General features: G+C 53.9%; 7 protein-coding genes across 7 annotated transcripts; 2 read left to right on the forward strand and 5 right to left on the reverse strand.

Annotated features, from left to right (window-relative positions):
- Positions 1 to 1,769: 1,769 nt before the first annotated feature.
- On the reverse strand, positions 1,770 to 2,321 carry BDP55DRAFT_17854 (uncharacterized protein). The gene has a single exon (XM_060565802.1). It carries the CDS (start codon positions 2,148 to 2,150, stop codon positions 1,857 to 1,859), a length of 294 nt encoding a protein of 97 aa, XP_060437092.1. The 5' UTR covers positions 2,151 to 2,321; the 3' UTR covers positions 1,770 to 1,856.
- A 3,426-nt stretch (positions 2,322 to 5,747) lies between these two features.
- BDP55DRAFT_539120 (DASH family cryptochrome) lies at positions 5,748 to 7,945 on the forward strand (the record flags this gene model as incomplete). Its single annotated transcript, XM_060568005.1, has 2 exons — positions 5,748 to 6,253; positions 6,310 to 7,945. The coding sequence occupies 2 exons, from the start codon at positions 5,748 to 5,750 to the stop codon at positions 7,943 to 7,945; spliced, it is 2,142 nt and encodes a 713-aa protein (XP_060437093.1).
- A 1,182-nt stretch (positions 7,946 to 9,127) lies between these two features.
- Positions 9,128 to 10,809, reverse strand: BDP55DRAFT_641272 (HotDog domain-containing protein). Its single transcript, XM_060573387.1, has one exon. It carries the CDS (start codon positions 10,428 to 10,430, stop codon positions 9,279 to 9,281), a length of 1,152 nt encoding a protein of 383 aa, XP_060437094.1. The 5' UTR covers positions 10,431 to 10,809; the 3' UTR covers positions 9,128 to 9,278.
- A 66-nt stretch (positions 10,810 to 10,875) lies between these two features.
- On the reverse strand, positions 10,876 to 13,335 carry BDP55DRAFT_17901 (terpene synthase). The gene is made up of 3 exons (XM_060565806.1): positions 12,980 to 13,335; positions 12,000 to 12,923; positions 10,876 to 11,929 (listed from the first exon to the last, which is right to left on the reverse strand). Exons 1-3 carry the CDS (start codon positions 13,000 to 13,002, stop codon positions 11,116 to 11,118), a joined length of 1,761 nt encoding a protein of 586 aa, XP_060437095.1. The 5' UTR covers positions 13,003 to 13,335; the 3' UTR covers positions 10,876 to 11,115.
- A 1,371-nt stretch (positions 13,336 to 14,706) lies between these two features.
- On the forward strand, positions 14,707 to 17,260 carry BDP55DRAFT_641277 (phytoene desaturase). Its single transcript, XM_060573388.1, has 2 exons — positions 14,707 to 14,960; positions 15,119 to 17,260. Exon 2 carries the CDS (start codon positions 15,189 to 15,191, stop codon positions 16,923 to 16,925), a length of 1,737 nt encoding a protein of 578 aa, XP_060437096.1. The 5' UTR covers positions 14,707 to 14,960; positions 15,119 to 15,188; the 3' UTR covers positions 16,926 to 17,260.
- Positions 17,261 to 20,089: 2,829 nt separating this feature from the next.
- BDP55DRAFT_538036 (DASH complex subunit Hsk3 like-domain-containing protein) lies at positions 20,090 to 20,460 on the reverse strand (the record flags this gene model as incomplete). The annotated part of the gene is made up of 2 exons (XM_060567903.1): positions 20,090 to 20,171; positions 20,339 to 20,460. Coding segments are annotated over 2 exons (204 nt in total), but the record flags the coding sequence as incomplete, so codon positions are not given.
- A 2,918-nt stretch (positions 20,461 to 23,378) lies between these two features.
- BDP55DRAFT_538325 (ketopantoate reductase PanE/ApbA-domain-containing protein) lies at positions 23,379 to 25,850 on the reverse strand (the record flags this gene model as incomplete). Its single annotated transcript, XM_060567936.1, has 4 exons — positions 23,379 to 25,047; positions 25,102 to 25,531; positions 25,594 to 25,634; positions 25,693 to 25,850. The coding sequence occupies 4 exons, from the start codon at positions 25,848 to 25,850 to the stop codon at positions 23,379 to 23,381; spliced, it is 2,298 nt and encodes a 765-aa protein (XP_060437098.1).
- Positions 25,851 to 27,650: the final 1,800 nt, after the last annotated feature.

A 27,650-nucleotide genomic window follows, 5' to 3' on the forward strand; every position in this document is an offset into this window, starting at 1 on the left:
GGCCTGTCACAGCCACGACAGCCTGGCACCGCAGAGGGTATATATCGTACCTTGACTACCTACGCCGAATTCTCGTCCGCTAAGCGATCATCGGACCCTGCCGATTCATAACTCACTCCTTCCAGACAAGATCTCGAAACGTTAAAGCTATCGAAAGACACCGGGCCGGCCCTTGCTGCCGCTCGTAGAGCATGCCGCGAGACCTTTCCCCCTTGGATTCTACCTAGTGCGGCCTTTTGTGATGTCGTCACTCAGCCATGCGTGCCATGAAGTCCCAATTGGAACTCCCCTTCGGCTCCGGGGCCGCCACTGACCACCGCTGGGAAAAGATTGGCCCAGAAGAGTGGAGTTTTAGTGCATTTTGTAGCCGAGAAGCCCATACGCAGTAATCGCCACTTGACCAAGACGTCACTCGACCGCGCGGAGATTTTCCCATGTTGCAGCGGGGAACCGGCTGTATCCATATCCATAACAACTCTTCCACGGAATCAATGCGCTGCTTCTCAACATCAGCCAGACCAGACAAAAGCCAGTGAAGCTGACACGGTTCAACGGCCGCGCAGGGAGAAGATCGCTCAACCACGAATGCCTCCGAGGAGTTGGAACACACGTCTGAGCGATGAGTGCACACTGACTTCTCGTTGATCGAGATTGCCCAGACTTTTCAGAGATAGAGCGGTCACATGGCGATCCGGAAATAGCAGAAGAATGCTATGGGTATTCATAATACTGCATCTGATTGGCATCGGCTACAAGATGGCGGCTGCATTTGCCCAGACTCCAGAGGCCTGGTTCGTAGGTGAATTGAACCCGATGATGCCATAGGACGGTTAGGTGATGATCGTCGGGGGCGATCCTTCTCCTTCGTGTCTTTTCTTTTTCTCCGGACATGCCCATCTGGGGTCTAGACCCATCATCGACCTTTTTAGTCGTGTCAAGCTGAATTATCAATCTAGTAGGCATGGGGGGTAGACACCACGTAGCAATCTCTCAGATGCATCGCGAATAAGTCGTGCGGAGGCGTTGTTAGTAGATACGCAGAGAGGAGATGGGCGAGTCAGTCCCTGGATACTACAAGAGATGTGTGTCTGAGATTCGCGAAGGGTAAACAGGCAGTTTTATCGAGCTGGATGAGGTATCATGATCGCAACTACCAGGCTAATAAAAAGTGAAGCCCGGCCGGACCATATGCGGATGACTAAAGGCTAGAGACCTGCGCCAATGACGTGTGTGTGGTAGAATCGGTTACGGTCGAGGCTTCTTATTCTGGCCTGTTCGCATGCCAGGCACGCGCGAGTCCTTGCAGCGGCGTTGAGTCTAAGACCTGCAGACAGGGATAATTAAGCACGCAGTCGGTGGAAGCAATCAGGCTCTGGAAAAAACTTTGTAGCGTGGTGAGCACGCAGTGACGTGCGTGGCATGGAGAATTTGAAGTAGGTATGGAATGAAAGTCGTTGTCGTTGGAAAATGTAAGACAACGATATTTCCCAGGTCGGCTTCGCAACCCCGATCCGGATGTCGATGAAATGTGGGACGGTGTGTCCGAGTCCGATACCTTACCCGGGTGTCACCGGTTTTGGGCGGGCCTAGAATTTCGGGACGGGAATGAGACCTCGTTCGACAAGCTGCGGCCCGGCGGAGCAACACCGGTCGGATACATCCGATGGTCAAGAATGCAATAGAGCGCCTCGATCGACGGCATAGCCCAGGTGCCGTGTTCTGTGAGCAAGGTACGATGCATAGAGCCGATTCGAGGTGAGCTTCATCCGCACAGGCAATTCCTCCCTTAGACTCGAGAGTCTAGACCTCGTGCAGCATAAGGTGTCGAATGTGGGCTTCCGATAACAGCCTTGCCGCTACTCATTTTGCATCGCGAGGCACGCTGTAGCGCGCCCCCTCGTCGCATTCAAAGTTCTGGAAGAAGAAACCACATCCACGTTGTTGAATGTGAAACCCACGACTGCAGTGCAACTACAGGTGTTCGCAGGTCTGACGGCGGGGCGCCGTTTGCTTAAGAGCCAAGCACTAAGCCAACGCACGTTTTGTGGTGGTGGATTCTCCGACGCGATTGCCGGTTCAGGATCAAGGGCCCAGAATGGGAGCACAAGTCGGTGCCGTCGGAAAAGCCGTAACCAAGCAGAGCGTGGCATGTCCACCACAGGGCCACCAACGCAGACACCCGGTCTGATCCATCAGCATGGCTCTCTGAGCATCGAGCCCGCAGATCGAGGTTTGGCGCGGACAGACGTCATTGGTTCAGCAGTCTGTGGGTTTCGGCGCAGCACTGTCGGCCAGACTGAAAGAGCGCGGTTGGTTTTGTCCATTGTCTATCACAATTACCTTACTCTCCGTTCGCCAGAGCTTCAGCAAGCCCGCATCTTCCTGGAGCTGTGATGCTGAGCGGCGAAGCTCTGAACGCAGATCGAGTTGAAGGAAGTCGTCGCCCTGGCCAGGGCTTCGAGTTCCGGTATCGAGTTGTGTATCAGCCCCGTGCTATTTGATTGGAAGTGATGTGTGAGTAAGGCGAGGCAACTTTAGCCTTTGATGCACGCGGGAACGAAGGCCGGGTACTGCTTGAGAGATGCCGCGAAGTGCGGCTTTCGAATTAGCAGATGGGATTTGGAGTCTCCCTCCCAAGACGGCTGACTTTCTTTTTCCTGCCCGCAACTCAATCTGACTACGACCGGTGTTTTGCAACCCGAATGGCGACTCCATATACTCGATCATAGCTCGATCAATTGGCGAGTTGGGAACAATGTGCACCTTGGAGAATGAGTCTAAAGAGTCTTGTCGGAAAGCATGACACGCCAGTGAGTTTTAGCTCAGAAAATACTGGAGCTAGAACCCTGGTTCAGCTGGGAGTTGGTGTGTTGTTGACGAATAACAGTCCATCTTTTAGCTGTTGAAGCTTGTCGAGACAGGGTGCCCAGCTGCACAACCATTCAGCTGAGCTACCTAAAAGTAGGATTTCGAAGTGGCCAACGATCCGTCTCTTCTCAGTTGGGTTGTCTGGAGGGAGACATATAGGGAGGGGGCGTAGAGTAGGAAATTGTCAAAGCTTCCAAATAAGTTGTGCGCGAAATAAGTGCCGCGCAGACTGCAGTGTCGATACGGCGAGTTAAACCGGAGACTGACTCGATAGCGTTACGAAGGCGCTGAAGCTTGCGAGGACTCTTGAGTCTGGAGTCTGGAGGCTCTGCTCTCGTGCTCCGTAGGGACGTAGGTAGTTTACGGATACCGAGCTGTCATTCCCAATCCATCAATGGGTCGGCCGAGTGGCTGCGGCGTGTGGGCATGTACTTGGTCGTAGGGGCGGCGGCGGCACCAAAGCCAAAGACAGAGTCTGGGAACAAAGCGGGAACGTTTGGTGGTGCTCGATGATTCATCATATTCCCCGGTGGAAGCCGCAATCCGCCCCGAGCTCCAACTTCATTGCGACCTGCATTGACAGGCAGGGAGGTGGGTTGAAAATGAGTTTGCGCTCTGCCCGCGATGCTCGGTCGCTGCAGCTTGACACACGACGATGGCATCGATCGGGTGGTTATTTTTTTCGCGATGGGGTACGATGGTTCAGGGGATATCGTGGATGGGAATCTGTGTCGGCGAGCACAGCGAGATGGTCAAGGGTGTTGAATTCGGTAAGCTCTTTTCGGCGGCCTTGATGGCGCTTTCTCCTGCAGTGCCATGCCAGGGCCCAGGGCAAGGCAGTCGGGAGTGTTCGTATCCCATTGCTGGTCGAGGAAAGCAGAATCCGATGAATCGGAGATGTGACAAAAGACGAGCACTCCGTACGGTGTAGTAGGATGTATCCGTAAGTGCGTGAGGTAAGCACGTAAGCAAGTGGTTACTTGGTAGAGTCCGTAGGGGTACTGGGGGCTTCCATTATCGGCGGCCTGAGGGTTGTGTGGTCCCCCGGTAGGGCAGCAGGTACGTACCCAAGACAACTGCCTTAGGTAAGGTGGCAGGGTGGTGAGGTACGTTCCAGCTTCCCTGTGGTGTTCTCCACTAAACTAGTGCCATGGGATCCGTCCGGGTGGACTCGATCTCTGGAACCCCGGACTTTATCTCTGCATCAGAAGTACCTCTCGATCTCGGTGCACTGCTATCCATCTTTCCCATGCCCTCACCATCGCCATGCAATCTTGCGGCCCTTTCTCCTGCTCCTTGCTACCCACGCATTCCACCCGTGCCACACGTCTCGGCCTCTTCGACATGGAAATTGCCCCCTCTCTTTCTTACTGTCAGATTCCAGGTATCTCGTCGGCCATGGTGCCGAGCCCTGTCTATGGTCGCGGAGCTGGCCCCGGTAACCGCCATGGCCGTCCTCCTTGCCTCATTTAGCAAGGACAACGTGCCAGTCTGTATGTACCAATTCTTGCCGAACCTCACCTGTCTCTTGGGTACTCCGTGTGCATGGCAAATCCAAATTTGGCGGCCACCCGAACAGACTGGGAAGGGGGGTGGCCGGGGGGGCCCAGACCCGGAAGGATCATGAAATTTCAGGGTCCAATGTGACTTGGTGTCTCTGCTTACCATTCGAGGACGTGAACAGTAGGAGGAGGCGTCATGACTACTCTAAGCCATCGGCGGTTTGTCCGTGCAAACTGATTGGACACTTCTATCATTCTCTTCTCTAACAACCTCCATTCCATCCATACATGACTGCGTACAACCTCTCATCCTCCAGTCAGTCTGTTGTTCCGTCTCGTTGAATCAAATCTCGGAATAATAATATCCTACGGCCAAGTCAACCATCAACTTTCTTCCCAGAACGCGGTGCCTATCTCACTGCATAGTACTCCACCCCTTCAGCGAGCTTGCATCGCGAACCTTCCCGGTTCAGCTCAGTTGGGACGGCGGCTTGACCCTGCATGTGTCCCAGTGTTCACCAGGAACTGCGTAAACGACTCTCTGCAGTGCTCCAGCCAGCTAGAACTGCTAAGCAAAACGCCCCGGGACTTTGTTGCTCCTCTAGACAAAAACTCTGCCCTTCTTACCCGCATCAAAGGGCGGCTCCCATCTTATTCGTGCCTAGTCCGGCTACAAAGAGACAGATCGTCCTTCCCCTTCTCTCTTCCTCGCCTCTTCATATTTTCCCATCTCTCCCCCGATCATCTAAGCTAAAAGTCGATGCCGTAGCTTTCTTGCAGCCTCATCATCCGACCACACAACCATCGCATCGCGGCAAGACCCCTGGGCTAGCGGCTACTGCGTCATTCTCTTCGGCCCCAACCTAACCTCACCCTTCCCTTCCGCTCCAGGACCCCCCCCCTTCTCCTTCAAAGACCCAGAGTCCAAGGTTCCTCCTAGCTTGTTCCTTGCCCTAAGGGGAACCCTGTCTCCCGCTCCTCGCCTACCTCTCCTTCCCTTCCACTCAACCTCGCCCCCTTCTACTACCTGTATCCCGCTCGCAAATCATCATTGCAATTTTTGTGGCGACTCCAAGACTAGTCTTTTTCCCAGCTGGTCGGGAGCTAAAGCAGATCTAACGGCTTCTCTTACGCCATGACTTTGGTTTAGAGTCCTACCAACACAAACTTGTCTTAACCCACTCCCTCGCTCTCAGAACTCCCAACTTGGGGTATCACTCTTTATTCTCTATCCTGCCAGCGAACCGTTGTCTGAACACAGTCGAACACTCCATCAACTTCAAACACCGTGCCAGTGAGGCACTGCAGCAAACGAACTAAGCATTGTCTCTACACTGCTTTTACTAGAAAGCACAAACCAAACAATATCTATCCACGATGGCGGCATCCAATATCCTCATCTACCTGCTCCGGCATGATCTTCGCATTGCGGACAATCCTATCCTCCACCATCTCACAACCGCGTCTGACCACGGCTTCACACACGTTCTCCCTGTCTACGTATTCCCAGCACATCAGATCGAGATTTCCGGCCTCTTACGCGAAGGAAGCAAGTCTCCCTATCCAGAGGCTCGCAGCGAGATTGGCAAGTTCTGGCGGTGTGGACCTCATCGAACAAGGTTCATTGCTCAATCTGTATGGAACGTCAAAGATTCTCTCGAAGGCGTCGGAAGTGGTATGGCTCTACGTGCAGGCAGGTTTGGTGACGTCGTTAGCGACCTTCTCCAAGGTTTTGCAGACAAGCGCCAAAAGGTTGGCGCAGTTTGGATGGTCGAGGAGGAAGCCATTGAAGAGAAGAAGGACGAAAAGGCAGTGGCCAAAGCCTGCGAAAAGCATGGGGTCCAGTTCAAGACTTGGCTGGACGAGAAATACTTCATCGACGAGTAAGTGCATCTAAGTTGACGCGATGTTTTCGATCTAACAACCCTCCTTTCAATAGTCGCGACCTCGGCTTCAAAGTTCCCAGCGATCTTGCAGACGTCTTCACAGCATTCAGGAAAACCCAGGAGCCGCTCCGCGAGAAACCAAGGCCTACACTGTCACGCCCTGCGAAGGGTTCCCTCCCACCTTACCCTGAGCAGTCCGCTATCCCTCCTCAGCAATCACCATTCGAGATCCCATCCACCTACGATGCTCTAGAGGCAGGTCTTCTCAAGCCATTGAAGTGTCCGTTCGAGCAAGAGCCCAAATTCCCTGAGAAAGCCACCTCTGTTCATCCATTCAGTGGTGGCGAGGATGTTGGCATCGAGCGTCTTGACCACCTCGTCAAGACTGGATCCATGTCTAGTTACAAGGATACTCGCAATGGTCTCCTCGGAGTTGATTTTAGCACCAAGCTGTCAGCCTACCTTTCACTAGGATGCTTGACGTCTCGTCAAATCCATGAGGCCATGGTCAAGTTTGAGGATGGACAAGACGCAAAATACAAAGATACGCCCGGGTACGGCAAGGGAGAAAATGACGGAACCAAGGCTGTGCGGTTCGAACTACTTTGGCGTGACTACATGCGACTCTGCACGAAGAAGTTTAGAGGACAGCTCTTCCACGTCACTGGCTTCAAGGCCGATAAGACACCCAAGTGGAAGTCAGCAGATCCTGAGCATGTGGTTTCTGACGATAACCTCGGCGCATCGCCCGACCATATCCAAAAGACACTGAACAGGTTCCTCGAGGGAACCACTGGCATGGGTCTGATCGACGCTTCGCAACGCGAACTTTACCACACTGGTTACACTTCTAACAGAGCTCGCCAGAACGTAGCTTCATTCTTGACTAAGCATCTTGGTATCGACTGGCGGTACGGAGCCGAATGGTACGAGTACCTTCTCGTCGATTACGACGTGAGCTCAAATTGGTCCAACTGGCAGTATGTCGCTGGTGTAGGCAATGACCCTCGTGGCGACAACAGAATCTTCAACCCTGTCAAACAAGCTTTCGACTACGACAAGGACGGAGAATATGTCAAAGCTTGGGTTGTTGAAACTCGTAAAGTCGGAAAGATGGAGAATGTGTTCCAACTATGGACCACACCCGCGGATGAGTTAGAACGTCTCGGTCTGAACAACAACATTATGATCACAGATCCTATCAAGAAGATCGACTTCTCGGTAGAAGGGAAACCCAGAACTGGCAGACGGCAGTATAACAACCGCCGAAGAGGCCGAGGCAATTCTCACCAGAGCAATGGCTCTAACGGTGGACCTTCCAGGGGACCTCCACCGGGATCGGGTAGCTCCAACGGTGGTTATGGACACCCCAACGGTGCTGCTTCAGACCAAGGTTCGACAGGTCACTCTTCATCTAGATCCCCACCCAACGGCCCTCAGGGATATCGTACCAACGGAGGAAACGGAGGGTACCGTGGCGACTTCCGTGGTGGCTATCGTGGCGGACGCGGTGGCCGAGGTGGAGGCGGTGGGAGCGGCGGCGGGAGTGGAGGTGGCTACCGTGGCGGTCGAGGGACATTTAGCGGTGGCAGGGGAGGGGGCTTCAACACTTACTACATGCCGAGCTCCCATCCCAACAACCAGCCTCGTCCGCAATGGACAACTGCAACCTCTGGTCCTCAGACGTAGGACATCTGTTGTTGTACAATGAAGGGTTTGGGCAACCATTTGCTGCCTCGTTATACACACACTCCGGAACGTTGCGTACCATGGGCTTATCCATGGTCTCACTTTTACGTCCGCTGTCATTGCGAAAGGAACTCCTATGGCAACTATCGACTACCTCGTTGGGAGCACACGCCTTATCATTGCCAACCATGGCATTCAGCCCGTTGGATGTTCATTGACTGCAGTCATCTACAGCACGGTTCCATTACAGTTTTCAGTCGCCCACCTCGGTATATATCGGGTGCGGGACACAATCAATGATGACAAAGTCGCCGCATTTACAGACGGCTCCGATTTTGGATGTGGGATGCGTTGTTGTGGCCAGGCCACGACTCGCCAACGAAGGATAAAGTCAATGTCACAACTGGCGTGATTGGAAGTTTGGTTGCGCACTAGGGGGTATTGCAGTCATTCCGAGCGGTCGGCCTCTTCAGGCAATGTATCATACGCACGCACGAAATGTGCCTAGCGCTTTCTTAATCTTGGTATAAAAATGAGCATTTTACTTCGTCACTTGCGTTGAAGTTTACATCTGTGCCTTTCCCACTAGTGTCCAGTCCAGTAAGTGAATTATGTGCGAAGATGATCCTGATGCGTGATTAGTCTACCTCAGCAGTCACAGTCTACAAATGATCTGGGTACGATGAACACCTGTTGGGCTCCGAAGCCTTTGTAACTTTGAAGCTTCTAGTGTCTTGTGGTTGTACTCATGAACATAACGCCGGTGTCACACGCGATCAAGCAAAGACGGGTAGGCAATGAGCGGTATACATAGTCAGACTGATCATATTAGGCTAGGTTAGGTCACTCCTAGAAACCCAATTTGACTCAAGTACAGAAATTGATCTAGGCTCTCCTTAAATTGAGACTAACACTCGCTTTTCTCCCGGAGGCAACAAAACAGCTAAACCCGACCTTATATCAAGCCCTACCGTTGTGAGCAGGATTTGCGTGGTTGAATCAAAGTGTCTCGCTGTAGATCTCACTGATGGTGTCAAACTTTTTTTTCTGGCTGAATGGTATGTTTGTTGTGTTTTCCTGATTTTGGAGGTATCACGAGTTTTGTCTATTGCTTCTTCTTTTTTTATGAACCCACATCCATCGGTACATGGCACTTTTAGTGACCTCCGCCCCCCCCCCCCCCCCTTCTTTTTCCTGCCTCAGTTGTTAGTTCAGAGACGATTGGAATACCACAGATCCCCTTTGCAACGCCATGGAATGCACTTCAACTTTCCCCTATTTTACCATCTCCTCCTTTTCGATAGCCAACCTCGCGTGTCAAACCCTCACCTTCTCAGAACTTCCCACCAAGAGGCTGCACCTCAATCCCCTTGGGCACCACAAAAAGCCCCTTTGCCTCAACAACAGTAGCCCCATCCGGATCCTCCATCCGTCCGATGATCCACAACTTGCGATCCGTCTTATCCTCCTCATCAGGCCTCTCCTTCTGCCACTCAGGCAGCGCCTTCCCCACACGAACAATGTAAAGCATGCCCGGCGTGACAGGCACCTTGAAATCCATGGCCAACTTGGCCGTAACAGCCGTGTTGGCAGTGAAATTCAGCGCCGCGAGGCGGCCCATGGCCTCGTCCATGATGGTCGACAGCATCCCGCCGTGCACGACGGACGGCCACCCGGACGTTCCCTGCCCGAACATGATGGCGAGGATGAGTTCGCCCGTGTACTTGTGCCTGAACACGATGTTGACGAGGCCCAGGCCGTTGGGGTTATTCAGCGTGGGGCCTGCGCAGAGGTGGTGCGCTTTGCGCTCGGGGGAGAAGTCTTGGTAGGGTTCCCAGTTCTCCCAGTCCGATAGGGGTAATTGCGGCGTCGCGACGCCTGGGATGGGGGCGCTGCCGGGGGGCATGGTGGGGACGAGGGACTGGAGGATGGGGTAGTCCTCGATGGCTTGGAAGGTGGCGTGGGCGCGGAAGAGGGGGATCTGCTGCTCGTCTGCCTCGACGGGCGGGTAGAGGAAGGGGGCTGTGAAGCGGATGTTTGCGATTTGGTCGTCGGTGAGCTTGTAGCCTAGGGCGAAGAAGAAGAGGGCCCAGAGGGTGCGGCGGAGGAGGACTGAGCGGCGGGAGGGGCCGACGCCGGGGCCTGCTGCTGCTGCTGCTCCGGCTGGTGAACCGGGAGGGGGGATCGGGGCCCCGGGGATGCCTCCTGCTCCTCCAGGTAGTGTTGGCGGTGGTGTCGTCGAGAGGAGGGCTGTGATTTGTGCCGGGGTGAGGTGGGAGAGGTTCGAGAGGGCTGCGTTGGCGGCGGCTTGTTGTTGTTGGGTTTGGAGGGGTGATTGAGCGGTCGGAGGCGGCGGCGGCGGGCGCTGCGCTTGGAGACGGGAGGAGGGCGTTGAGGCAAAGGGTCGGAGGAAGGGTCGCGGTGCGATGCGGTGCGCGGGGAGGATGTCCCGGAGGAGACGGCGGGCGGGCGCTCTGGGTATCATCTTGAAGGTTGTGCTTGTCTGTCGGGTATCTACAATTGGCGCATTCGGTTCCGTATAGTTGACAGTGAGCTCTTCGCGCTACCGCTTTGATTGGGCTGAAGGCGTGGTGGTTCTTCTCCCCCGTGATGGGCCGAGGTGGGTGAAGGTGGAAACTTGGCTCTTTGAGCAGCTGTCGATGGAGGCTCAACTTTTGGTGGAGACCCATCTTCGTTTGGTCGCCCAGTTTCGGTGAACCTTCACAGCGACTCGGTGAATTGGTTGAGCTCGGTAAAAAAGCTTGGACCAGCTCTCCCCTTGCAGGTCGTGCACGGACCCTCGCTTACATAGCTCCTGGAGCAATTTGGATGGGACCACGGAGCTTGACGTGATGTCACTGCTGCGACAGTTCGATCGGATGGATCGATCTCTGTGGGGAACACGAAACAAAGGCATCTCATCGTGAACCTGGTATCGAAGAAAGCAGCGGGGATCCGCCTTTTGTATCAGGGTCACGTCTATGTCATACGGCTACCACTCCTACGGACGCCATGCTGTCTATTCGTAATGCCTCTATCAATGCCATTGGAGGGGCTTGAGGGGAGGGGGAGAGAGGGGGAGAAACACTCCCAAAGGAGAATGGAAAGACGAAAGGGATCTAAGAAGAAAATACAAACCCCCTTGGCTCAATCCAAGCCTAGAACTAAATCTACGCGGCCATCAACGTGCTCCAGGCGACCCAGATGCGACGCGTCTTGGGCACCGTCGCTCGCCCACTCCCGTCCGCCGCAGCGCCGCCGTTGCGCATGAGTACCCGGCCAATTTCCATGTAGCTCTCCACGGCGACGACCATGGGGCCGCGCGCCTCTGATGGAATCCACTTCATAGAGTCCCTCGCCTCGCCGTAGTGGTCAAAGGCCTTGGCGAGGATGCGACGCCGCACATTGCCGGCGCCTTCGCTGTTGGGGTTCGCGAGAACATCCTTGGGCGTCAGGCCTTCCTCCTTGAGCCAGGTTGTGGGCAGATAGACTCGCCCGATTTTGGCGTCTACGGCAATGTCGCGGGCAATGTTGACGAACTGCAACGCGAGGCCCATCTGGCGCGCTGTATTGCGGAGGTAGGCTTGCATGTAGTCAGGCAGACCGTGCTGGCAGTGGCGGAAGACTAGCTCCAGACAGGCCTGTCCGACGGTGCTGGCGACGCGGGCAGCGTAGAGCTCTAGGTCCTCGGGGTCCGTGATCGGGAAGGTATCTTTGCTGAAGCAGAGGTCCATCTCGAAACCCTTGAGGAGCTCAGCGAGGGGCTCGCGGGGTATGAGCGATGCGGGGAGGAGGTCCAAAGCTGAGAGGGCGGATTCCGGAAAGTTTTCGGCAGCGTATTTTGCGGCGAGGGGCGCCGAGGTCGCATCGGGGTCTTTGTAGAGCAGATTTAGATGGCGGTCGAGTTTGGAGATCCAGGAGGCGGCCTCGTTAGGGGTCTCGGCATCGTCGACAAGATCGTCGGCTAGACGGCAGTATGAGTAGCTGCAGAGGTGAGGAGATAGTTAGCGACACGGTGTTGCGTTTAGGTTTAGGGCGCTGGAACTCTACTTACAGCAGCGTCAGGTCGATCCGCAGGCGGCCTGGGAAGACGGAGCTGGCGAGATGGAAGCTACGACTCTTCCTGGCCAGTCTGGTGACCGCCTGGCGAATGCCCAAGATGCGCTCCATGTCGTATTGAGATGAGGGGAAAACGCGGGCTCGGAGTAGTGACATGGACAATGCGTCGGCTGGCTTGTCAAACCTGTCTGGGAATGCATCGCAGACCGCAACGGCCTTGTCAAAGGCAGCCACGCCAAAGACTATGAGCATGTTGGTGACGAGGAAGAAGGTCGCCTCTTCTATCTCGAGGCTGCCAAAGAGCTTGAACTCGAGCTTTGTGCCACTTTCAATGGCCCAGGTGCCACGGCCCAAGGCCATCTCGTCAACGACCCATAGGTAAACCGTCGGCAGTAAGATGGGTAGAGCAGTGCAAGCTAATGGCAGAGCCAGGAGGAATTGCGCCGTAATGGTCCAGGTGAGGAGCGCAAAAGAGCATGCCCAAACCAAAATCAGGCCCAGGTAGGTGCCTTCACCTTCCTTCACAATCAGCCATGCGCCGAGGGCGACACTGCTGAAGAGCGCTAGCTGGCCGAGAGGCTTCGCAGTTTTTATCCATTTCGGTAGCGTGGCAGGGGAATTGAGGTACTGGGCATGAAGTACAGGCTTATTGAGGATAATGTAGAGCTGAGCGGTGATGTACGTTTGTATGACGAAGAAGAGTAGCTCCTCAATTGGGATGTCATAGAGGGTCGGTCCCAATACTGCGTTTGGGGGATACGTCCAGATGCCGGTTCTGATCAGATACGAATCCCAGGGGATCGTGGCTGTAAAGGCGATTGTCACAATGAAGAGAGTCCTCACGACATCGAGGCGCGTGAAGAGAGGGTATGAGATAAACGTGAGCAGTCCCGCCAGAGGGATGGTGTACTTGACGTGCCTAGCAAGGGATGAGTAAGTGCTGTTGAAAAAGAGCTGAGCGGTAAGATCACTTACACCAACGCGTAGTCGTAGCCCATCTTGGGAAGGCTGCAATTTCTGAAGGCCGTGAAGAATCACAAAAATGAGCAGATTCTCATAGGGTGCTGAAGGAAAAGTACGCAGTCTCGGCGACGTTGAGGGTTGATAAGAATTGAGGCTTGTTCTTTCGGCGGCTCCTGCCAGCAGCGCTCGCCCTGTTTAGAGTCCGTCCGACTCCGAAGCAGGCCAGATTGCAAGCTGTTCCTGCGGCTAGGTTGCACAAGAGATGGACGGTACCTTGGGGCGTGTGTGTGTGTGAGAAAGAGAGAGAGGAAAGGTGAGGTGGGATTAGACCGGGCGGGTGTTAACGCAATGATGACGGAGAGGTTAGCGTCAGGTAAGGTAGCCAAGTAAGGTGAAGAGAAGTGAGGTAAGACCCCACGTCGGCGTTGCAGCGTTGCGACTTGCACGCAAACCTGCCACTGCCGTTTTATCGTCCCTTTTGATTGTTCTGTTAAAGACGGACTATGCACCGTTGCTGGCTGGACTTTGTGACTCCAAGATAATAACGGGGGCCGATCGGGTAGTTCCCGGTGGGAGGAATGGTGAATTGTCCCGAGTGGAGTGGGATAGAAATCCGGGTTAGTCGTTGTTTTGCGGGAACGTTGCTCCGGCCGTGTTTTCATGCGCTGTTTTTTTGCTCGGGGCTCGGACTTTTCTGAAGTTCAGAGATTCCAGACGAAGGCAACGAAGACGCCGACGGACTGTGGTGTAAGATGGACGTGGTGGCGCTTGCGAGCATCCCGTAGACAGAGCTTCTTTCCGGATCCGGCAAGACAGTGCGCTGGACCAGGTGGGGAGGAGCTATGCCTGCAAAGAGAGGCAGGGATGGAGCTAAGATTGGGAATGGGATTGTTGAGGATCCAAGATGTAGCTGCAGCTCTCCCTCTGGCGTCTTGGTGTAAACTACACGTTGATTGATTCGAAAGCTCCAACTTCAATGGTGGCTGGTCCGGCCCGGCGTGGTTGGTTGGCCGAGTCCGAGGGGAATTGCAAAGTCTATGACGACCATATGCGCGTCCCAACATGGGATTTTGCATACAACCAGCCCACTTTCAGGTTCTGGTCGGATCAGGGGTTGATGAACGGGTAGTAAGCGGGCGCGGATCTAGTGGTCTTCTTAGCCAGGTGGGAGAGGAGGCACTAAATGTTTTCTTGAAAAGAGAGCTCAAAGATAGAGAGATACGGCCATATGTCAAACGTGGTGAGAAGGGGTGAGTAAGACAAGGCGGGATGGATGCCAGGTGCCGGTATGCCTTTCAGACTGGAAGATCCCACGGTGGCTACTACCTATCTGGAACGCCCGGGTTGTTTGGAGGCCGGGCCAGATGAATGAGGTTCAAGGTGATTCATCACCAAACGTCTAATGGATGAATTTATCCACTTACTCACAGGACACTTATCAAATTTCACGGCAAATGGCGAGCTGGAAAACTAAACTGCTACAAATGTCCGAGTCCGCGAAGCTTCGCTTTAAACCTGCCTCAATCTAAAGCAATAGCCGATGAAGCGAGATAAAACGATCGCGATCTGCGAATACGATATCAATGTCTCAATGACCGTTTTGTTTGGTTGTACCTGTAGCTAGCTTGTTTGTGCATGAGCTCTCATGCGGCACGCCCCTTGCTTCGTACGCCTTATACCACCCCAAGCCAGTGGCAGGCTGCAGCTTAGGAAAGATGCTGCACAAAAAAGTTGGGGTGAAGTTTGTGCGCCGTCCGCCCGTCTTGTCTCTGCAACGTTCGTCAGCCAGGAGCTTCCTCCGAAGTCGAGGTGTCATCACTCTCTCAACTCTCACCCCCGAACCGGCCGGTGCGGAGCTCATCCTCGTGCGATTCCATTCCCACCCCCTGCACTTGCCGCTCCGATGCTTTTGTGGATCCCATGGCATGCGAGGGACAATTGGCCGCCGCGTCTCTCTTCACATGCTTGCTGGAATGACGGGACAATTATTCTAGTATGAATGTTAATCATCTTCCCTTGCGTCAATCTTCTCTCTACTTGATCAAGTTCATTGATTGCTCTGTGTGTTGGCGATAATCTCATTGGGCACTTGATCTCATCTGTACAATCTCGCGACAACTTCACGACTATCACTCATTGCCTTATACTCAGTGCAGCGACCCATCTCATCCCATCTACCCAAGAGATAATCCACCATATAGTCTCACTCACTCCATAAGCAATGCCTCAACTCGGGGAAAAGCCCAAGAAGGCCATCATCGTCGGCGCAGGCGCCGGCGGCGTAGCCCTCGCCGCTCGCCTCGCAAAGGCAGGCTTCTCCGTCACCGTCCTCGAGAAGAACTCTTTCACGGGCGGCCGCTGCTCCCTAATGCACCACGAAGGCCACCGCTTCGACCAGGGCCCCTCTCTATTCCTCCTCCCCCAGCTCTTCCACGAGACCTTCCGGGACCTGGATACCACCATGGCCGACGCCGGCGTCGACCTACTGCGCTGCGAGACAAACTACAACATTTGGTTCCACGACGGCGAGCTCTTCAAGCACTCGTCCGACCTCGCCGCCATGAAGACACAGATTGAGCGCTGGGAGGGTAAAGACGGCTTTGAGCGGTATCTCAAGTGGCTCCGGGAGGCCCATACGCATTATGAGATCTCCGTCAAGGACGTGCTGCACCGGAATTTCGGCAAGTTTCTCGATCTTGCGAGGCCCGGATTCGTGAGGCACGTTGTGAATCTGCACCCGCTGGAGAGCATCTGGAGCCGCGCGAGTAGGTACTTCTGGACTGAGAGGCTGCGGAGGGTTTTTACGTTCGCCGTCATGTACATGGGCATGTCACCCTTTGACGCCCCCGCGACGTACTCTTTACTTCAGTACACCGAGTTTGCGGAGGGCATCTGGTACCCCCGCGGCGGCTTCCACCAGGTCGTGGCGGCGCTGGTGCGCATCGGCGAGCGGATGGGCGTCGACTACCGCCTCAACACGCCCGTCTCCCGCGTCCTGACAGATGGCCAGAAGGCGACTGGCGTGGAGCTCGAGTCCGGAGAGTCCCTCACGGCGGATGTTGTCATCGTCAACGCTGACCTCGTCTACGCCTACGGCAACCTCCTCCCCAAGACCCCAGCCATCATGGACTACACAAAGTCTCTGCGCAAGAGGGAGGCCAGCTGTAGTTCCATCTCCTTTTACTGGTGCATGGACCGCAAGATTCCCGAGCTCTCCGTCCACAACATCTTCCTCGCCGAAGAGTACCAGGAGTCCTTTGACGCAATCTTCAAGAAGCATTCCCTCCCCAACCAGCCCAGCTTCTACGTCAACGTGCCCAGTAGGATCGATCCCTCAGCAGCGCCTGAAGGAAAAGACACCGTCATCGTCCTGGTCCCTGTTGGCCATCTCCAAGAGTCAAAGGGCGATGGTCCGGGTTTGACGTCGGACCCGAAGCACTGGGACGACATCGTCGCCCGCGCCCGTGCCGCCGTCGTGGAGATTGTGAGCGCCAGAACGGGCTGCGCGCCGCTGACTGATTCCGTTACGCATGAGATTGTCAACACGCCCCTGACGTGGGAAGATAAGTTCAACCTCGATAAGGGCGCCATTTTGGGCTTGACGCATGGTATTTTCAACGTCCTCGCCTTCCGCCCGCGTACGCGTGCCGAGGGTTTGGAGAACGCGTACTTCGTTGGCGCCAGCACGCATCCCGGTACTGGCGTGCCAATCGTTATGGCTGGCGCCAAGATCACGGCGGAGCAGATCCTCGATGACCGCGGCCTGGAGGTACCCTGGGCTAGGGGCTTCGACGGTATTTTGAAGCCGCAGAGCCAGTCGCCAGGAAATATGAAGCTGGATAACGTGCGATACGGATTCCACTTTGGCTCCGAGGAGGTTGCTGTCTTATCTTTTGGGTTTGTCTTGGCTTTGATTTACTTCATCTTCTGGCCTACTGTACAACCGTGGGTTTGCTGAGCTGGATATTGAGGGTATTGGTGTAATGATTAGGTTACGGTAGCATCTTTTGGGTATTATATAGACACCACGTCAAACTTCTCGTCGTCAGATTATTTAGAATCCTTATTGGTCATGCTCGCCCGCGTACTTACTAACTCTTCAATGGTTTTGTTGCTCACAAATACAATGGCATTGGTGAGATCTGGGATCAATCAGCGGTTGTCGCCAACGGAGAAATCCTTGCTTGCCTGTACTCCAGTCGGTAGAATAAGATCAAAGCGCATTGTATCTCTCATGGTGAGCCTTGAGCTACGATATTTGGCTCGATGAGATAGTAGACAATATATCCTCGCTCTCACTTAAGTCACTCAAAAACGACGAAAATGCAAACAGCTTTTCCATCTACTTAGCCAAGTATAAACACACCAAGTATAAACGTAACGTTTCTTAAGGCTTGCTAAGAGACTTACCTCAAGACCCAGTTGAACGGGAATTTGAGGTCGGCCGGCGGCAGGTTGTAAACGAGTGCTTCGGGTTGTTACCGCTTCACGCCTCACATCACCATACTCATACAAGGCTGTGCTCACCTGCCTCCTTACTAGCCCTTTAACGTATCCTTTGTGGACTATGTATGGGACGATATTATGAGCTAGGGACTATTGTCCATGTCTTCTTTACCTTCGTCCTTATTGAGACTGTTCCATGTTACCTACCTTGCTAACACTACAAACTTGCGAGAGCGAACGTACCTGAACTATCTTGGTATAAATAAGGTAACAATGTATGGAGTCCCCAAAGAGGAACCAGCGAGCCCTGTCACAAAGCCAAGAAGGTAACCTTCTTTCTATAGGTATACATACTTATTTTCCGACTGACTATTAGATTAGCTCGCACCACCTCTACCCTCGCCTCCCCCTCTCCCGACTCGCATAGACAGGAGCTAGCCTCTGATGTAAGCTGCTGCGATCCATAGCATACCTCCCAGAACAATCATGGGTGTCTTGATTGTTCTCAGATCTGTCAGTTGGCTCGAAAGTCACAAGCCGCGATAGAACCTGTACACCATAGATCCTACACTAAGAAGCCTCCATACAAACGTCTATAGTTGGCCTTAGCACGTTGCTTCTAGGCGAGGAGAGGAGCGCGGTGGCATGAAGGCTGCGTTCATCCCATAAAGAACAGAATCGAGCTACGGCAAACGATCAATGAAATAACCGGCACTTTGAAAACCTGGCGGAACGCTGGAGCTCTCGAGGAATAGCGTTCTTTGGCAGTGTGCCGCCCATCTACCATCGTTTAAGAGCCTGATTTCCAGGTACCTGGCTCGCGGGACGGCATGGAAGCAGACAGAGGAACTTATACATCTAGTGAGGAAAAGCTAACGTCAAGTGGGCTTGATTGGTAGGCTGGCCTTGCCGCGGTAGCGGGAATTATAGTTAACACTCGATGCGCAGATTCATTCTCGCCTCGCAAAAGAATTGAAAAGGCTGTCAACACGCAAGGAAGCGAATTCTCTTGGCAACATCTTCTACCAAAGATGCCACTGAGGTCTACAACCTACGATCCTCCACGAAAAAGCTCAATGATAGTGAAGGAAATGACATCAAGAACTTCAATTTAACTCACGCGTCTTTGCTCACGGTCTAGTACATGCTTCTATACATGCATAGAATGAATAGGTCTAATCTCGACTATTGCGCAAGGTCGCCGCCGTCTATCAACCCAGTCGCGCACACGCTGTCATTCTTGCGCCTGATTTAATGGGATCAATGGTATGGCTTGGAGTACTCAGTCAGATTGCGGCTGGGCGTATGGGCGAGCGGCGTAGAGGTAGGCGACCTGTTTTATGTCATGACGACAATGTCCTCATAAAACAAGCAAAAGTATCATTAGGGAGAAAGGAGACCGAAAGGTCACACATGCCTGCCTATTACAGACCTTTCCCAATGGATAACCTAAAGATCTCACCTCGTTCGGTTGTATGTTCTCGATGCCGGCTGAAGCCAGGCCCGGCTCTTTCTCCATAGGTAGCTTGTTGTCACGCTCTACACTCTGTATGGCACCACTGGGTGTCACAACTCGCAGTTGATACATGCTCGAATACACATGAGATGCTAAGGAGAGCCTACTAATATTGATTAAATTATATGGTGTGTCGCGATTTCTTATAAACTCACTACCTGACCCGGAGTCTCCCGGTCGCCTCGAAGTGACATCGACCCGGAGACCCACGATTCCCGCCGCAAGAACGTCCAGAAGAAACTACGTTGGCCCTGGTAACTTGCACTCAGATGGCGACGTACTTGTCTTATATACCTTTGAGAAAGTACCAACGTATATACTGCCATACCAAGCACGTAAGTACTCGGCGGTGAATTGCCACCCGAAGCCAGGGCTGCAGGCCGCCTATGTCATTGTTGCATACGGCAAGAGTATAGAGGTCCAGCGAAGCCTTCCTCGCTCGCTAGCATTTCATAGCACCGAAAATTTTCCAAAAACACCACCCGTGTCTTCTGCAAGAAGCAAGGCTTCGACTCATGTTGAGACATCGGGAGTCCTCATGGCGGGCGGACCTACTCTCTTCGCTGATGATGCTCCCCGCTATGCTCGCAAGCCTCGATGATTTCGTGGCAGCATCGTAGCTCAGACCTTGTAGGGAGTACTCAATTGCTTGGCCGGTCCTTAAAATGATTACGATCGATGTACCGCGATATCCTGCAAGCAACATATCGCAGGCAATGACACCCGGAATCTTCTCGACCAAACCGAAGCCCGGCACCGACCACCCAAGCCATGCTCACGGAGGAACATCCCGGTATCTCCTCCTTTTCTCACAAGCATCCTCTCAGGTAACTCGATAGAGACTTCCTGGCAAGGGCTGAACTTCGAAGCATTCCTGGCTGGTAGTCCATGTTCCGCAAGCACCGAGCGTAAAAAAATGAGAATGAGACGTCGTCGTGTACCCAATAACATCAATGTGGAACATCGCACGTCCTGCATGAAGTGGGCACATACTGTGTCATGCTCAAAATTCATTGATCGTCAAGTAAGTAACCCAGCCAAATAGCGTCTTCCCATTCCGGCAACGACGCATGAGAAAGCCTTTGACAGGCTAGCGGCGTTGAGCCACAACCTCTCAGCTTCGGTTCATGTTTCTCTCCTCAAGTCCCCGAGGACATCAATCATCTCTGGCCACCCTTCGCCTGTGCCGCTGCATCGCGGTTGATGGCCTCTTCCCCGAGCACCTTACTCGCAGCCATGAACCTACCATCGCATCTCGTCAGCAATCGGAACATAATCATTTGTCGAGCACCCACACCCGAAATCCAAGTCGCGGGCCGCTCGGGCCGAGCATCAGGAAGACATGGCAAAGACCGCATATAAAACTGAGAGGAAGGCAGACGAAGAGGAAGTAGGGAAGGACAACTCACATGCCACCATGCCACGCCCCCAACCCGCGCATACTCTCAGCCTGGACGCTCGTCATACGAACCAGGTTCTCCGTATCAGAGAGGTTGGCAGAAAGTTGCGCCAGCTGAGAATGAAGATGTGTCTGCGATACCAGCCCCAGTCAGCATAAACGAGGTCCATCTCAGAGCCAATCTCCCCTCCGCTGAGCCTCTCATCGCCCTCCTCGAGCCCCTCCTCTGCCTTCCATGCCGTCCCATCTCTGAGAGGCAGTGACAAACACAAGGTAAAGAGAAACTCACCAACTGCCGCGTCTTCATCGCGTTGCCAGAGCTAGACGACATGGACGGCCTCGTCGTCTGACCCATGCTGATATTCCTCGACGCCATCTTTTCGGGCTCGTAGCTATTATTGTGGACTGACAAGAGACACCCTCGAGAGTACAGCAAAGTGCCGACAGTGAACACTTTTAAGTCGGTGCTAACACGTCTAAATTAGCTAACAATCTTGAGAATGAAAAAAAAAAAAGCACGCCACAAAACCCCCCGATCATCCTCATCTCGCTGAAAACATAACTCGTACTCAAGCTCGCGGTCGATTCTCATCTAGCGCCGCCTTCCTCACAACGAAAAGCAACCACAAAAACCACACTTACCTCGTATCGCTTGTCGTCAAAAATCCGAAACAACAATCAGCAGAGCCTCAACACCAACTCAGGAAAAGTCCGTCGGCAGGTAAAGTACTTCAGATAAAAGTGGGTAGCCGCCAAGACCAAAATAAAAAAAAAGAAGAGTAGTAATCAACAACTCTTCAGGCGGTTCATGCAACCTTGCTGCTTATTTTTTTTCTTCTGCTGTTCCTCCCTTCTCTCACTCTTTCGTCCAAACACCTTTTCTTTTCTGCGGGCGGGAAAGTTGGTGGTGGTGGGGGGCAGGATATCTTAACAGACGGCCGTTAATTCATGCCTCTCATATCCAAATGCTTGAAATTGTTTGGGATGTCGTCGGACGACGGAAGTGGGGGCTTGAATTTACCCCCGCAGAAAGTAAACAAAACATCGAGTTTTAATTCGCGGATGCGTCATTGAGTTCTTGGAGGCAGGTGCCAGGTGCCATACGAGATGTGATCCGTGCACGGCCTTGCGCGACTGCCTCCTCCCGCGGTGCCCGATAAGATAAGGCAGGTCAAATCTGGCACCTCACCCACCACCTCCCGTCACCCACGCCCACGACACCTGACGCTTGCTGCAAGGGCAACCAACATCTCAAGGAAGGTAAGTACACATAAAAAAAAGAGTCTCGGGGTGGCTGTTCGCTTCCATGCATGTCCGCCCAGGGCAGGCCTAAACTTTCCCGGATCCCCGGCACGGCTAACATCCCTCAAAGGGAAGAACAGCAAAAGCCCCTCCCGGGAAAGAAACGCCCTCCATACCGAACATTCAACCATCGCTCCCTCGGTGAGCGGTGAGGACCCTGCCTGCCTACCGTAACCTACTATGCAAAGGAATATCACATCATATCATGGGGCAAACTACATGCATCACATCATATCATCAGATCATGTCGCGTGGATCCCAGAACACTCAAGTCACGTGTCAACCGCGCAGTCTCTCTTCCTCAAGCGTCCGTTCTTCTCCTCCTTTCTTTGCTTCGGCTTCGGGGACGCGGGCGTGTCAGATTTGATCGGTGGTGGCTTTGCCTGGCGCGTTTTTACCCCCTTACCCCCCTTCCCCCCCTCAGGTCAGCGACGACGTCTTACCTCACCTTAGTTCTGAATCACCAACATGCCAGCGTCTCATCAGTCGCGCCTGACCCCAAGCCCAAGCCCGCCACAAGCCTCGGCCTGGGCGACGGACTCCTGGGCGACGGACTCCTGGGCGACGGACTCCTGGGCGTATCCGTAGATCTGCAATTGTGAAGAAACCCTTCACCTCTTGCTTACCTTACCTCGTCTGGCGACGTACCTACCTCAAATAGGAGCCAAAGTGTAGTGCACACACTCATGGTGGAAAAGCTTGCTAGACACCACGTTTGTTTTCACGGTACCAAGTATCGCACCTTTCTGGCTTCCATTGCATTCAATTGATCTTCCCTAAAGGGGCTGCCTACTTGCCTGCCCCTTAAAACTTTTACATCCATACACCCCTTTCCTCCTCATCCCCATGGGTTGCGCCCCTCATCGCCCTTCTCTCATCGTCGGGGAACTAAAAATTATGGAAAGCCAAAATCCCTTATGAAGAGAGGCTTCGGTCTGAGCATGTCCCCCAATCGTTGTTTGCTACCATGCAATAATATTGCCCATCTTTGTATTGCCGGATCAAAGCCTCCTCCGGCTCCCCCCTGTCTATGCTCGTAACTTGTAATCCCCTCGACGTTCCTAGCCGTGGCTGTGCCTTGGCTTCAAAAGAAATGTTTTTTTCGTTAAGGACAGACACAAAAGAAAAGGAAACTGCCCGGAGGAGGGGCGTTCCGTTTTATACACATCCAACTTCTCGCTGCGCCCAAGATGGCTCAAGGATGGTCAGATCTCACGTTCCCCCTTTGTCTCTGATCCAGGCCTCGGTGCGAGTGACGAGTCCGAAGCCATCGGGTTGCCGGTACGTCGTCTGCTATCCAACCCCCAACGCTGGTTTCCCATTGTCGAACGAGAACATAGATGTTGTCCACGCCAATGCTGCTGCTATTACCAGAAGTCGAAGAGAATTTGCCCCCATCGTCACAATGCCGTATGTACTGGACTTGCGTCCGATTGAGAAAAAAGAAAAAGTCGTCGAATTAACTATGTGTTGTGCCGCGAATGATAGACCGATTCCTGTCTAATCGTTTCGTGTCGTCATCGTGTTGCTGCGCATCGATATGTGAGGAACTCCCGAGGAGTGGCCTCTTGAGACCAACGGGATGCACGAGCAAGCCTGGGTCTATGAGTATGTAGAAAGACGGAGGACGTAGTCGTAGAGTTCGTTTCGGATCGCAATTGGGCCAAGGCAAGTCGATGTCGTTCCGTGTCGCCGGCCGTGCCGTCGTCAATGCAATAGCGCAATTAAAGCAGCCTCGTGAGCGAAATTTAACGAACTCCTATGGCCGGTCTCGGTCCGAGACTACTTTGGCTGCTGTGGGCCGAAGGCTCGGTGTCATTCTGTGATTCACCACTGCCCGCGCTGGCGCTCGCACTACCAGTCAGACTTCTCATATTCTTCTGCTTAGGTGGAGGGACAAGACCGCTCACCCCGATATGTTGCTCAACCTGCTGGGGCGCGACTGCGTTACCATGGCCGGGAGGGTATCGGGGCACGGGCTGACGCATGCCGTCGGGAGGAGAGGGACGACCGTTCATCGGAGGGCCGTGGTATCCGTTAGGCGGCGACGGTCGGCCGCTGCCACCTCGGATCGAGGGACTGTAGGGGTTTCCGGGAGACTGGCTAGCTCGTCGCGGAAAGGCTCCGTTCATGCCCATGGCCATGGGGCCTCCGCCCATTTGCATCTCGTCCAGACGTGAGGCCGTCAGCGAGTTGGCTCTCGAGCCTGCCTGCATCGTACCTCTGTCAACGGCACCGTATCGATTCGATGAGTAGGAGAAGAGGGGATCGTCCAGGATGTTCTCATTCGCAGCAGGGATACTAGCAATCTGGCTCGAACGATTGCGTCCAAAGTTGGGGCGGAATCGGGAGGATCTGGCAGGCGGTGCCCCTCCAGCATCGTAAATCTCGTTCTTGTGGTACTGAGCACGGCTGGGCGGTGCTGCGGCTGCGGCCTTCCGGTTCTTCCGTGACGTAACGCTCATCATGTCGAAGTTGTCTGGGTCAATCATCGGGGCTGGCGGTCCAGAGTTGGGGTCGAAGTAGTCGTCGTCATCATCCTCCTCGTCGAAAACCTGAGCGCTGTTGCGCATCGGGTGAGGGCCTCGCCTTGGGGGAGGACCTCTCGATCTCATTCGCATCTCGCGCTCTCTCAGTGCCAGCTCTCTCTGACGCAATTCCATTTCACGCTCGCGGATCGCCAATTCGGAGCCCTCAGGGCCATGACTGTAGCCAGGTTCTCCACCTTCCGGAATATCATCATACATCATGAGATGTGAGAACTCCTCCAAGTCGTTCCCTTCCATAGACCCTCGTCTCGAAGCAGCTCTAGATCCCGGAGGAGGGGGGCCACGAGGGAAGCCGTTGGGAGGGCCGCCATTCATGGGAGGTCGGCGCATACCGGGTGGTGGTCCTGGGCCCAAATTTGATGAGTTGCGCGGGCGAGGTCCTCGGTTCGGTGGCATGCCATTGCCATTCATCATGGGTCGGGCACCGTTTGACGAGGACATCCTTGGGAGGGGTGACTGAGATGTGGGCGAGCCGGGAGGTGCCATTGTTACATCGATAGGCTTGGGCGGTTTCTGGCGGTTGACAATATTAAGGTTATGCAGAATAGCGTAAAGCGATTCGATGCGAGGGACAGGGACGCGGGCCTCTTTGGCCAATTTTATCGGTGAGCCCAAATACGTCTCGACTTCCATCGGTCGCTTGGCGATGTAGTCCTGCCACATGATGCTCTCGGGGTTCGTGGGTTTCGTCATTTCGTCAATGGTCTTTTGTTTGAAGTCGGGAGACAACTTGCAGCCGTGTGCGTCTGCCAAGGCAAGCAACTCGTCAATTACGCCAGTTACCATATCCTTCACACCAATTTTCTCAAGCAGTTGAGCGTGGCTCGCTGTCTCAAAGATGACGCTGGCGGGATGGAAAGCAATAGGTCTGTCGACAAGTTAGCAAGTCTGCCGAACAAGATCCATCCATACTAGGACTTACCCAATGACCCGCTCATATTGCTGCTGACGGATGTTTTGGGAAACTTTGCAGTCAACCTGAGCCGTGTTCAACGTCATTGCCAATGCCTCGGCCATATCCCCCTGGATCGCGCCGGGAATGTTTTCATTTTTGCAAGACGGTCCAACCCAGATTTCTGTTGATCCCTTGTGTTCGAACTCGCTTTGGCCGAGTTGGGAGAGTTCAGCATTGGAAACCAGCGAAAGCACAACGTTGGTAGGGAATCGCTCCTCAATAGCGGCCTCAACACCGAGAGTGTGCGTCGTGTTGACGAGAATGCACGTGTGCTGAGGGGTGACGACGGCGTCAATGACGGCGGCAAGGTCGTAAACGTCGGGCAGAGCCTTGATGCAAAGGATTACATAGTCGAATGGGCCACCGCCGTGTGCGGCTTCTTCGGGAACGCGTACGACTATGGGTTCAGACTGTCAGCAACCTTATATCGTTCTCGACCACTGTCGATTGGGAGCTTACCATGTCGCGGCTTAAATCTTTCGTTGCCAAATATGGGAGACCTGCCAATGCTTGATTAGACGCGCGCCCGCAGGTCGCAGGAGAGAACAGGCGACGTACTTGAAGGAAATTCCGTATTGCGCAACGTGATCGAATCCCGACTTCCACACCAGTGTAACGTCGCAAGCATTTGTCGCTTGTAATCTCCATGACAGAAAGGCAGAAACTGGATTCCCTCCCACTACACAAGTCTTCATTAGCTCGCTGTCGTCGGCCATGCTGAATTGCACTCGACACGATGCAAGAGCACCGGTCCCTGTATTGACGAGTACTGTGTATATTACGAAGGGAAAAAAAGAGAGGGGAAGAAAAACGAGTGTGGTCTGCGATGGGAAAGGTGTAATGGGGGAGGAGAAAAGCCGGGCTGACGGATAGAGATAAAGGGACACAAAATTCCGATCCACACCGTCGCACTGATGCAAGAAGAAGCAATTACTGGAGCGAGCGGGCGGGAAGACTGGAAGCCAGGAAAGAAATGGGACGCACCTGAGAGGATCTTGAGCCGGGGCGTCATGGGTGCCATGATGGGCCCAATTGTGGATTAGCTGGTGGGCTGGGCCAAGTGGTCGCCTGCTGTACCCTCTGTACACCTCTTTTTCGCGACAACGCAGACAGCTTCTGGGGCCTTGTACAACGACGGCGAATGGAACAGCAACCAGCGTGTGGCTTCGTTCAATCGTCGATTGAAGTTGAATTAGGTGTAGCGACCTGTGTATCGCACACGCACAAGTGGTTGATTATTCCTTTCCGGCTTCCTGTGTTCCAAATCCCCCTACTAGGCGTAGGCGACAGCAGGTCGGCAGGTGGGCGCGTCTGTGGGTGCGTCGGGCGTCAGACCCATTCGACGCTGGCAAGCGTATCGGGGCGTGGATTTGGGGCGACGAGAAAATGAAGCGATTCGGCGACGGGTCGTCAGTGTCTCTTGGTTCTGGTAGTCTGGTGGCGCAGGATCGAAAACCAAGGCTTCTCTCGATTCAGCAGAATTAACGAACGTGTCGCCTGTAGTGGCTAGTCGAAGTCGGGGGCGGCTGGTCAAGCTGAAGTGGGCTAACTGAATGGGCCCTTGGAAACGGCGAGACGATGCAACAACAACAACGATAGCAGCTGGCTTGGAGCACAGTCAAGAGGGTGGATGATGCGAGGTCGAATTGGTACTTGTCGACAGCTTGCGGCAAGGTGAATGTGTGGGAGTGTGAATGTGCAAGCAACTTTCTGTCTATGTAACGAATGGATTGGCTGCCCCGAGGTGGTGTCGTGTTTCGAAGACTGGCCGGTCTTGGGGAGGACAGCGAACGGGGGTGCGTGATCGTCAAAAGGAGGTGACGAGATTTAGGATTACAAGAAGGAAAAGGAGACGGGTTAGGATTGAGCTGTCTGTCGTTCTTTTCGTAGGATAAACACAGTCTCGCTCGGTGCGAATAAACAACGAGGAGGATATGGAGGGAAGAGGTAAGGTAGAGAGGGCAGAGTGGTTAGAGAATGGGACGGGATGATAGAAGGAGGGTGAGTGAGCCAAAGGTGGTGGAGAGCGGCAATGGCTGGAGGAGGCGTCTAAAAGTAAAGTAGGAGAGGCAGGTACCAAGGGGGTACCTCGGGCTGTGCGGGAGGTGCGTAAGAAGCGTGGTGTGTTTCGGGCAAAGACAACTCTGCGGATGCCAGCGAAGGAAGTCACGACCGGGTAACAGAGAGGTAGGGGAGGGTCGTAGGGAGGTGCGGTGACAGAGTTGGGATGATGGGATGAGGAGAGAGCCACGCGGTGCCAGCAAGCAGGAGCAGGAGCAGCAGAGGAAGAAAGAAAGAAAAAAAAAAAAAAAAAAAAAAAAAAAAAAAAAAAAAAAAAGAGTCTCCAGTGTGGCCGTGCCGTGGGTACGAAGTAGTGCGTACGACGTACGTGGGTGAATTTGGGGGAGATGGAGGATGAGGTGGGCGGCGTCTGCGGAAGGCAGGAGAAGGACGGGAGGGACAGGGGGGTTCAGGGAGGACGGGCGTGGACCGTGAATGTAGGCGCCGGCGATGAG

The sequence above is a fragment of the Colletotrichum godetiae genome (assembly GCF_030913485.1).
Source record: "Colletotrichum godetiae strain CBS 193.32 chromosome Unknown BDP55scaffold_1, whole genome shotgun sequence".
In the NCBI taxonomy this organism is placed as follows: domain Eukaryota; kingdom Fungi; phylum Ascomycota; class Sordariomycetes; order Glomerellales; family Glomerellaceae; genus Colletotrichum; species Colletotrichum godetiae.

Bases quoted from the DNA above. Each gene is read 5' to 3' on its own strand.
- BDP55DRAFT_17854 (XM_060565802.1), bottom strand. From the start codon at position 2,150: ATGCCACGCTCTGCTTGGTTACGGCTTTTCCGACGGCACCGACTTGTG.
- BDP55DRAFT_641272 (XM_060573387.1), bottom strand. From the start codon at position 10,430: ATGATACCCAGAGCGCCCGCCCGCCGTCTCCTCCGGGACATCCTCCCC.
- BDP55DRAFT_17901 (XM_060565806.1), bottom strand. From the start codon at position 13,002: ATGGGCTACGACTACGCGTTGGT. The intron at 12,924-12,979 runs GTAAGTGATCTT...ATCCCTTGCTAG, and splicing joins GGCTACGACTACGCGTTGGT to GCACGTCAAGTACACCATCC. The intron at 11,930-11,999 runs GTAAGTAGAGTT...TCACCTCTGCAG, and splicing joins CGGATCGACCTGACGCTGCT to CTACTCATACTGCCGTCTAG.
- BDP55DRAFT_641277 (XM_060573388.1), top strand. From the start codon at position 15,189: ATGCCTCAACTCGGGGAAAAGCCCAAGAAGGCCATCATCGTCGGCGCA.